This window comes from Arachis hypogaea, chromosome 6 (genome assembly GCF_003086295.3).
Source record: "Arachis hypogaea cultivar Tifrunner chromosome 6, arahy.Tifrunner.gnm2.J5K5, whole genome shotgun sequence".
Classification (NCBI taxonomy): domain Eukaryota; kingdom Viridiplantae; phylum Streptophyta; class Magnoliopsida; order Fabales; family Fabaceae; genus Arachis; species Arachis hypogaea.
The window spans coordinates 117,318,998-117,330,835 of NC_092041.1; the positions used below are offsets into that span (position 1 = coordinate 117,318,998).

General features: G+C 31.7%; 1 protein-coding gene and 1 non-coding gene across 2 annotated transcripts; one reads left to right on the forward strand and one right to left on the reverse strand.

The window, feature by feature from the left end:
• Nucleotides 1-207: 207 nt before the first annotated feature.
• On the reverse strand, nucleotides 208-9,808 carry LOC112757919 (acetyl-coenzyme A carboxylase carboxyl transferase subunit beta, chloroplastic-like). Its single transcript, XM_025806465.1, has 2 exons — nucleotides 9,640-9,808; nucleotides 208-1,100 (listed from the first exon to the last, which is right to left on the reverse strand). The coding sequence occupies exons 1-2, from the start codon at nucleotides 9,806-9,808 to the stop codon at nucleotides 208-210; spliced, it is 1,062 nt and encodes a 353-aa protein (XP_025662250.1).
• On the forward strand, nucleotides 3,033-3,106 carry TRNAR-ACG (transfer RNA arginine (anticodon ACG)). Its single transcript has one exon. It is a non-coding gene; the product is annotated as a tRNA-Arg (tRNA).
• Nucleotides 9,809-11,838: the final 2,030 nt, after the last annotated feature.

The following is an 11,838-nucleotide window of genomic DNA, read 5'->3' on the forward strand; positions in this document are numbered from 1 at the left end:
CTTCTTATTCATTTGAATATATGAATATAAATATATATTCAAGTGAATAAATAATTTAATTTCTAATAATTTTTATAAAAAAAAAGAAAAAAAAAGAAATAATTAGAATACAATTCTTTTGTTTCTTTAATATTTATTAATTACTAAAAAAAATTGCATCTTTCGAATTTATTCTTTCAATCTCGACGATTTACAATAAATAGGTTATTATGATTTCGGGTAAGCCGCTATGGTGAAATTGGTAGACACGCTGCTCTTAGGAAGCAGTGCTAGAGCATCTCGGTAAGTACCTGGATCAATCGAAAGTTCGATTCTATCTGAACTGCTCATTTTCAAATGATATCCACAGTGTTCACAAATATTCATTTTTGATTTAAAAATTTTCCTATAATTTAATCCATAACAATTTTCGCATTCAATCCATAAATGCTTGTATTTTTGAGTTTCATCGAGATCTTTAGAATCCTCTCTTTTAGTTAAATTCTCATTCGTGATAGTTGTTTTTATAGAAGAACCCTCGCTTTCACTACTATTTCCGCCCTTACCACAAATAGAAGTATAAAAGTAACTGTCATTGTATTTATCACTTTCACCTAAAATGTGACTAACAATACAGATTTGAGAACGAAGATAACTTTCAATGCAATTATGAATGCCATTTTTCCAACTCGATTTAGTATCATACATGTAATGATTCTCATGTCTCTTAGAGACATTATTCAGATAGCTAGAATTCTTATTATAACTATCAAAAAGACTTTCTGGTTCACTTAGAAAAGAAGGATCATTAGAAATCTTCAAAAATTGATTTTCAATATCAAAATATATGGAATAACGGTTCCTTTGGCTATTGTTATCCCTAACTAAAAGAATTTTATCAGATAGGAAATTTCTAATGTTCCTGACACCGACTAAATAATCAACATTACTGTAACTAGAATTGTCACTATCATTCCAGCTAGGAAAGTCTTTTTCCATATCAATCAAAATTGGGTCTTCACTTGCACTGGTATTTTCAACAGGACCAAAACTATCCATTGAGTTACTTAGCCCACACCTGTATTCTAACTGCCTATAAAACAGCATAGAATTGAACCACCCTATTAATTACTGTAACTGTAAAAATTCTATTACAGTTACAGTAATTATATTAATAGATTAATATAGTAATATATACTATTAATATAGTAATATATATTATATACTAATATAGATAGTATCTAGAATTTTGGGCTGCTTTAATGGTAGTTTTCACATTTTCCCTTTCTCTCGTAGTATGGGGAAGAAGTGGACTTTAAAGGTACGACTAATTGGGGTGGGGGATCCAACTGTATCAATTGTTTTCTAGCTGGGTTATTAAATTTTTCTATTGAATATTTTTCATTTCCTTTTAATTAATACCATACCAATTCCTTTAATTCAAATATATCCGCATTTCGGAAGTCTATTTTATTTGAGTGGTGTAATGTATTCTATGCATACTAAATACAAAATACTCTGTCAATCACCCAAATAGTGAAATTATTACCTTATTCTTGTTAAGGGGATGAAAAAAAGATAGGAAATTTTTTCCTATTCCAACCTAATTCTTCCTAAGATTTCTATTTAGATGAACTGGCTCTTACCAAAGTTATATATCGAAAATGAGTAACCGCGGAACCCCCTTTAACACCCCTTTTCCCTTTTTTCCCCTCTTTTCAAAGTTGGATTTCTAAGTTCTTTATTGAACTCATTTATTTGCAATCATGGTTAAAATGTAAAAAAGATTGGGGTTGACTACCAATCTTTTCAAAATACAGAAAAAGCTTCTCGTAGAAACTACCGATCATTTGTTAACTATTACAACTATTCCAACTATTTAATCAATTACTTCTTGGAAATGCTAAAAGTATTACTCAATTTTTTTATATGATACCGGGCCGGGATTGATATTAAGAATCAGAAACCCATAAATTTGAATAGCAAAAATAAGAGTTGCTTTTGGATTATTACATATATATTTTAGTGGAACCAATACAAAAAATGGATGAAATAAAGAAAAAATTGGAGATATAATATATAGATATATATACTATATATATAAATATATATAATATAATGAATATTATATTCAATAATCTTGAATTCAAATTGGAAAATTGAATATTGTATTAATTGATAAAATTGAATAAAATAACAAAAAACAAAATACAGAAATGATAAAAAATTTACTAAAAAAATGTATTTATTTTATTCCACATTTTATTCTAATCTAAAAAAAAGAGAAAGATTCTAATCTAATATCTAATATAGAAATAAGATAAAAGCGGGTAGCGGGAATCGAACCCACATCGTTAGCTTGGAAGGCTAGGGGTTATAGTCGACGTTTATTTATCTTTTTTTTTTTAACGTCTCTAATTCAAAACCGAATGTGAAACTTTTGTTTCATTCGGCTCCTTTACGGAAGGGATTCAGAAAAGAAGAAATATGGAACACGGAAAAAAGATTCCGCTAACCCATAACATCTATGTCAGCCTTTCTGTATGAATACATTGAAAACGCCTTGCTTTTTAGATGATCCCTATAGAAAAGGAGTATTTTTACAAATATACGTTTATTTTTTCTAGTTACTTCGTTCTCTATTTCTATTTGAAAGAATCTTTAGGAAAAGAATCAAATTTCCATCGAGCTAAAAAAAGGATATCGATGTCTCTAGTAAACTAGAGTAATCGTTTAATAGCTATTGTGCCTCAGGGGAGGTCCTGCGGAAAAATAGCTCGGCGCCAGGATGATAAAAAGCTTAAGACCTCTCTTATTACTTTTTCAATATGAAAAAGTAATAAGAATTCAAAATGAAAAAGGTCATCTTATTCAAAACCCCAATTATGAAATCCCTTCTCGCCCACTTCACACCTCGGAACGCACCGTTCTTATAGAGAGAGAGAGGTGCTTTCACATCTTCTTAAGCCGAAATGAAATGGCTGGGGAGAGGGAAGGTTCCCTTTTTTTAGTTTTAGGGTACTCCGGGAAACAGATCCAGTGGAGACGGGATGGGGCCTGTAGCTCAGAGGATTAGAGCACGTGGCTACGAACCACGGTGTCGGGGGTTCGAATCCCTCCTCGCCCACAACCGGCCAAAAAGGTAAGGACCCTTACCTCTGGGGGTAAGAAAATCATGATCGGGCTAGCGGACCCAAAGCTATGGAACTTGGGTGTGGGTATTTTGTCGAAATGGAATGGCCTTACCTTACTGTTTTCTTAAAAAAGAAACAAAATTTTCGTAAATGGTGGATATTTCTAAATAAAAAAAGTATGTCCTAAGCTTTAGCTCTTTTTTTAATATTTGTATTTTAGTAAAAAATTCTCATAAAACGAAATTTGTCAAATCAAATAAAAACATTCGTTTATTTTGTTTGATATGCAGTAAAATTAAATTCATATGACATGACCCAATCGAATAAATAAGAATTTTTGTCTTTTATTTCAAAAGCATTAGTTTTTTCGAAGTAATTTCTTTTTTTACATTAAACAGATATCTATGTTTGGCAAAATTTTGAAAAAAGTGTTATAATATTCAAAGTTTTACTTTAGATAGAAAGATAGAAAAAAAGAGGGGATAAAAAAAATGGCTAATTAATCAAATAAAAGAACTATTTGTTTTACGGAACAGAAGATATGTCTTTCACATGACTTGTAGCAATAAAAAAACTATATCAGTTGCATGGCAGTTCCAAAGAAACGCACCTCGAGATCCAAAAAAAAAATCCGAAAAACTCTTTGGAAAAGGAGAGGTTTTTGGACAGCATTGAAAGCTTATTCATTAGCGCAATCAATTTCTACGGGAAATTCAAAAAGTTTTTTTGTATAAAAAATACAAACGTTGGAATACTCTGAATTAGCTGGATTCTATTCTCTAATAGAATATAGAATTTGTATATAAACAAAAATAGTTTCAAATAGTTATATTTTTTAATAAAATAAAAGAAACAGAATTTTAGAATTATTTTTATTTAAAAATTAACCACTGGTGCCACGGAGAGATATGTTTTAAGATCTCGCATTTTTAATCCTCCCTTTTTCTTTATTTCAATTTCTAATACATAATTTTATATAGGACTATCAAAAAATAGTTATTTTGTTAATAACCACTTGGATTTTCTGCCGAATTCTTAATTCAAATTTGAAATGTACAACGATTCATTCGATAGCTTTTTTGTTTTCTAATAACTAATAAAAAGGGGTCTATTTCTGCCCGAACATTCCATAAAAATGAAATAGATTTCCATGTTAGGGAAATTTCCTATTTATTATTATTTAAATTATTTATTAACTTAAGAAGTCTTTCTTTGATTATTATATTAAAATTTTTCTGATTAGAATATAAGAATTTTTATATTCTTAATTATATTATATATTATTATATATTATATAATATATATACAACGGAGAAAATGTGGAAAACAAGACAAAGATTCTTTACAATGACACAGAAAACCAATTGAAAGGGATGTAGCGCAGCTTGGTAGCGCGTTTGTTTTGGGTACAAAATGTCCACTACTTCTATAAATAGAATAAGGTTCAGATATTGATAGAATTCATAAAATAAATTCTAAAATTCTGTTTCTTTGATTTTATTAAAAAATATAACTATTTGAAACTATTTTTGTTTATATACAAATTCTATATTCTATTAGAGACTAGAATCCAGCTAATTCAGAGTATTCCAACGTTTGTATTTTTTATACAAAAAAACTTTTTGAATTTCCCGCGTACACGTCACGGTCATCCTGCTTTTTTATCTTATATAGACTTATATGTAACTATTGAAAGTGATGACATTCTACATAATGTTAGAATTCCACCGAAAAGCTTTTTATTAGTTCAAAATAATCAATACGTAGAATCGGAGCAAGTGATTCCCGGCGACTCATAGGCAGTGGCTTGGTTAAGGGAAACTACCGGAGCCGTAGCGAAAGCGAGTCTTCATAGGGCAATTGTCACTGCTTATGGACCCGAACCTGGGTGATCTATCTATGACCAGGATGAAGCTATCTTTGTAGCTCCAGAATGTTTCAGTCTATGCTCCTATCTACTTTCTGGATATACTAAGAAAGATGTACGGTCTAATGAGGCTACTACGAAATATTTACTCATGGGTGGGCCGGAAATGCCCGACTTATCAATTTATCCGGTAAACTACTGGGAGCTCATGTAGCCCATGCCGGATTAATAGTATTCTGGGCCGGAGCAATGAACCTATTTGAAGTGGCTCATTTCGTACCCGAGAAGCCCATGTATGAGCAAGGCTTAATTTTACTTCCCCATCTAGCAACTCTAGGTTGGGGGTAGGTCCTGGGGGGAGGTTATAGACACCTTTCCATACTTTGTGTCCGGAGTACTTCACTTAATTTCCTCTGCAGTATTGGGCTTTGGTGGTATTTATCATGCACTTCTGGGACCTGAAACTCTTGAAGAATCTTTTCCATTCTTCGGTTATGTATGGAAAGATAGAAATAAAATGACTACAATTTTAGGTATTCACTTAATCTTGTTAGGCATAGGTGCTTTTCTTCTAGTATTCAAGGCTCTTTATTTTGGGGGTATATATGATACCTGGGCTCCGGGAGGGGGGATGTAAGAAAAATTACCAACTTGACCCTTAGTCCAAGTATTATATTTGGTTATTTACTAAAATCACCTTTTGGAGGAGAGGGATGGATTGTTAGTGTGGACGATTTGGAAGATATAATTGGGGGGCATGTATGGTTGGGTTCGATTTGTATACTTGGTGGAATTTGGCATATTTTAACCAAACCTTTTGCGTGGGCTCGGCGTGCACTTGTATGGTTCGGAGAAGCTTATTTGTCTTATAGTTTAGGTGCTTTATCTGTTTTTGGCTTTATTCATAAGAGGAGAGGGGACCAAGATACTTTGATTTCTTACGTTTTTGCAAACGTGCGAGTTTGTTGAATTACACTATTCAAAATTAATATTTATATGATAAATCACTATTAATACTATTTATTCAATATAAATAATATAAATACTAGTTATTCAACAAGTTCGATTGATTGATACGAGTTGATTTTCTGTTATGATAAATTGAAGAAACAATAGCCGGTCCGATAGCAGCTTCAGCGGCTGCAATGGCAATAACAAAAATAGAAAAAATATTTCCCTTTAATTGGCGACTATCAAAAAAATCAGAAAAGGTTACGAAATTTATATTAACTGCATTCAGTATAAGTTCAAGACACATAAGGGCTCTAACCATATTTCGACTCGTGATCAATCCATAGATACCGATAGAAAATAAATAGGCACTCAAAACAAGTCCATCTTCGAGCATCATTGACGAACTCCTTATCAATTTCGATTCACTATAATATTAATATAATATGAACAACAATTCAACCAATTCAATTGACTAAAGAATTAAAAAAAAAGTCTGAAAAAAAGAATATATTCGCAAAAAAAAAATTTCTACATAAACACTCTTTTTTTACATTTACAGAGAATTAAATCGAAATAACTGAGGAAAAAAAAGAATTCTTTTTTTTTTGCAAGTTAAAAAAATTTCTTACTGGCGAGCCACGACAATTGCACCTATCAAAGCAGCTAAGAGAATTATTGAAATTAGTTCAAATGGAAGAAAAAAATCTGTTGATAAATGGAAGAAATGACTAGTACTTATTAAATCTTGCTCTATAATCTGATTTGGTCTTGTAGTCCAAATAAGCCCGTACCATGATGTATCTGGAATAGTAGTTATTAGTGAAACAAAAATACTTGTACAAACCATCAAAGTAATTCCCCCCTCTCGTCAATCCCACGAGCCTCTTTTTTATCTATTCTAAATTCTCATTCGATTACGGCATCAAAATAGAAAAACTCACATTGGGTTGGGTTTAGGGATAATCAGGCTCGAACTGATGACTTCCACCACGTCAAGGTGACACTCTACCGCTGAGTTATACCCCTTCCCTTGCCCCTATCGAGAAATAGAACTAACTAATCCTAAGGCAAAGGGTCGAGAAACTCAACGCCACTATTCTTGAACAACTTGGAGTCGGGCCTTCTTTTCACACTATTACGGATACGAAAATAATGGGAAAAATAGGATTCGACTGTCAACTGCTCCTATCGAAAATAGGATTGACTACGGATTTGAGCAATAGCACATAATTTCAAAAAACCCATACGATTTTCCCTTGATTTCACGTTTCTGCAATATATATATTCTAATAGTTTCTGGATTATAATTGAAACCTCTTTTTTTTTGAATCCATCTTACATCAACAACTCGACCTCTACCGCCTATAGGTAGTTTTAGACAAGTTTCCTTTGAGGAGGATACCTGAATTCCAAGTATAGCTCGTAATAATCTATCTTCCGGGGCATACGAGGATTCTTGTACCATTTGAGGCGTTAATTTCCCCACTAAAATATCGCCCGTCTCTACCCAAGATCCGGGGGTAACAATTCCATTTTTGTCTAAATCCAAAAAAAGACACCAATTTGTATGTGAAAGGGAATCCTAATAACAAAAAAATATCATTCCTAAGAGGGATCCCCTCTTTTTTGCTTCGTGGGAACCCTTATCTAATTTGAAATTCAAAAGTTAAAAAAAAAAGAATTTTTGATTGCATCAGAAACGACATTTTTTGAATTTGGTATGGATAAAAGATCTTCCTATGTTATACTATTCCATTCTCGACGATGAATCGATTTGATAGCTTAGCTTAGATATTGTTATTCATGATATTATATTGGTTCTATTTGATATCATCGAGATGTGATTTAGACCATTGAATTTGCTGACGAAAGATTTACCATCTCTATGGGATTAGATCCCGAGTTATTTATTGGAAATAAAAGAAAAAAAGCATAGAGATTATGGAAGTAAATATTCTGGCATTTATTGCTACTGCACTGTTCATTCTAGTTCCCACTGCCTTTTTACTTATAATTTATGTAAAGACGGTAAGTCAAAGTGACTAATTTGACTTAAAACATGATTTCATTTCTTAATTCATGTCAATACAGTGAATGAAAAAAAAGATTCTATTTTTACTTAAGATTTAATAAATGAAATAATCGGACTAGAAGCAACAGAATTCTATAAAATCTGGATAGATAATATGGTAGAAAGAAATCAATTTGATTTCTTTCTACCATATTATCTATATTATCTATTCTATAATTGTAGTGCAAAAAGTTTTACTCTATAATATAATATGGATCAATCTACAATATGTATCTAAATATTCAGATCGACCTTCTTATATATAGACTTATATATATCGAATTTCAATTCCATTACATCATTATATCTAATGTACATAGTAGCTCCAATTTTTTCTTTATTTCATCCATTTTTTGTATTGGTTCCACTAAAATATATATGTAATAATCCAAAAGCAACTCTTATTTTTGCTATTCAAATTTATGGGTTTCTGATTCTTAATATCAATCCCGGCCCGGTATCATATAAAAAAATTGAGTAATACTTTTAGCATTTCCAAGAAGTAATTGATTAAATAGTTGGAATAGTTGTAATAGTTAACAAATGATCGGTAGTTTCTACGAGAAGCTTTTTCTGTATTTTGAAAAGATTGGTAGTCAACCCCAATCTTTTTTACATTTTAACCATGATTGCAAATAAATGAGTTCAATAAAGAACTTAGAAATCCAACTTTGAAAAGAGGGGAAAAAAGGGAAAAGGGGTGTTAAAGGGGGTTCCGCGGTTACTCATTTTCGATATATAACTTTGGTAAGAGCCAGTTCATCTAAATAGAAATCTTAGGAAGAATTAGGTTGGAATAGGAAAAAATTTCCTATCTTTTTTTCATCCCCTTAACAAGAATAAGGTAATAATTTCACTATTTGGGTGATTGACAGAGTATTTTGTATTTAGTATGCATAGAATACATTACACCACTCAAATAAAATAGACTTCCGAAATGCGGATATATTTGAATTAAAGGAATTGGTATGGTATTAATTAAAAGGAAATGAAAAATATTCAATAGAAAAATTTAATAACCCAGCTAGAAAACAATTGATACAGTTGGATCCCCCACCCCAATTAGTCGTACCTTTAAAGTCCACTTCTTCCCCATACTACGAGAGAAAGGGAAAATGTGAAAACTACCATTAAAGCAGCCCAAGCAAGATTTACTATATCCATGTGAATTTTTTCTCCTATCTCTATAAAAATATCACTATGAAGGAATTATTTTACTATTCTGTCTACTCTTGATTCAACACACTTCCACTGTAGTGTTCGAGTAGATACTCTAATTTTCTCTCGAACCATAGTAATCAATTCTTTTTTTCAAATCCTTGAATTGTTTATTTCTCTTGTCTTGAAATTTATTCTATGTTTTCTATTTTTATCTTTTGTTTTACATTACACACGTCGTTTTTTAGGGGACCTACACCCATTATGTGGCATAGGGGTTACATCCCGTATAAAATTTAAGAGTATGCCACTTCTACGAATAGCTCTTAATGCCGCATCTCTTCCGAGACCGGGACCCTTTATCATGACTTCTGCTCATTGCATGCCTTGACTCGCTACTGTTCGAATAACATTTCCTGCTGCGGTTTGGGCGGCAAATGGTGTTCCCCTTCGCGTACCTTTGAATCCACAAGTACCTGCGGAGGACCACGAAATTACCCGACCCCGTACATCGGTAACAGTGACAATGGTATTGTTGAAACTAGCTTGAACATGAATAACGCCCTTTGGTATTTTACGAGCATGTTTACGTGAACCAATACGTCCATTTTTACGCGAACCAATTTTGGGTATAGGTTTTGCCATATCTTATTATCTTTTTATTATTTCATAATTATTATCTCATAACCTAAAAGGAAGTCTGAGATGTATGGATATATTCATTTCATGTCAAAAAAACAGATGTTTTACTATATTTCTTTTTTTTAATTAGAAACTAGAATTAATATTCTCAAAATTGGCATTCTATTTGTGTTAATATACAACTAACAAAAATAGAATTTCCAATTTTAGATCCCCAAAATCTCTCTATCTAATATCTCTTTTTTATATTGTATTCTATTAGAATAGTTCTAATCTATATATATATAATCATTGATATATATTATATATATAAGAAAATTTCGAAATATTCGAAATAGAATTTCTATATTCATTCAATAATTTGAAATTTTCACATATTCAAAAATATTAATATATAATCAATATTACTATAAAATCATATCATATATAATAGAGAATATTATATAATTTCTAAGTTTTCATGTAAAAAAAAGTTTGAATTTCAATATCTATATCTTTTTTTATTTTTTTTTATTTGCGCACCCAGTCCTTTATAATTCAAAGCCCTCTCTTGTGGCTTTTGTGGAAATATTATCCTTATCCTTGTCTTTGTTTATGTCTTGGATTGGAACAAATTACTAGAATTCTACCTCGTCTACGGATCAATCTACATTTTTCACAAATTTTACGAACAGAGGCCCGTATTTTCATATTTATCATTCCTTCAACTTAATCTCGGATCCATTTTAATGGAAGAAAATAAGGTTTCCTTCAATTTTTAACTTCTATTCTAATCGTACCCCTCAAAACCAATAATATTAAAATAAAACAACTAGAGATTTTGCAATTGAAAAAAAAACTAGCTAAAAAATATGATTTTTATGGGAAATTTTGTAATCCAATTGATCGACCACTAACACTAATATATAAATATTATTAAAAAAATTCTAAATAAAACAAATTCGGAATCATAGAAAGAAAATTAGTCTATCCATAATAGAAGAGGAGATGAGATCATATGAAAAATGTAACCGATTCTTTCCTTTGTTTGAGTTACTGGCCATCCGCCGGAAGTTTCGGGTTTAATACCGATATTTTAGCAACAAATCCAATAAATCTAAGTGTAGTGCTCGGTGTATTGGTTTTTTTTGGAAAGGGAGTGTGTGCGAGTTGTTTATTTCAAGAATAGGTTAGATCGAACCAACTGCACTTTTTTCTTTATATATATAAATAGGAAAAAGTGCATGATCCCACGAATTACTTCTGAAAAAAATTCTAGTTTTAATAAATTAAGAAAAAAATTTTAAGAACCATAGCATTTCGTGATTCATTGTTAAATCCACTTTGATTCTCTATGAACTAACAATTTTGGACCATTACCATGGTTAAAGCAAAGCTAGGCATAGGCAGTTTTAAATCTAGACGCAGTATAGAAGGAGTTTTAGAGGATTCAAAAAGGTCCGTTGAGCGCCTATATCTTATGTCATAATAGATTCGAACACTTGCCCCGGATTAACATCCGGATCATAATTGTTCTAGTGAATAACTAAAGAAAAAAATTGGAATAGATAGATGGGAGATAGAATAGAAAGAAACTCAATATAAAAATCTCTCAAAAGTTCACTAATTTTTTTTTTATATTGGCAGGTCTCTTTGTATGTGTTGTCCGGAAGGAGGAGGACTCAATGATTATTCGTTCGCCGGAACCAGAAGTAAAGATTTTGGTAGATAGAGATCCCATAAAAACTTCTTTCGAGGAATGGGCAAAACCCGGTCATTTCTCAAGAACAATAGCTAAGGAACCCGATACTACTACTTGGATTTGGAACCTACATGCTGATGCTCATGATTTCGATAGCCATACTAGTGATTTAGAGGAGATTTCCCGAAAAGTATTTAGTGCCCATTTCGGCCAACTCTCCATCATCTTTCTTTCGCTTAGTGGCATGTATTTCCATGGTGCTCGTTTTTCCAATTATGAAGCATGGCTAAGTGATCCAACTCACATTGGACCTAGTGCCCAAGTGGTTTGGCCAATAGTGGGCCAAGAAATA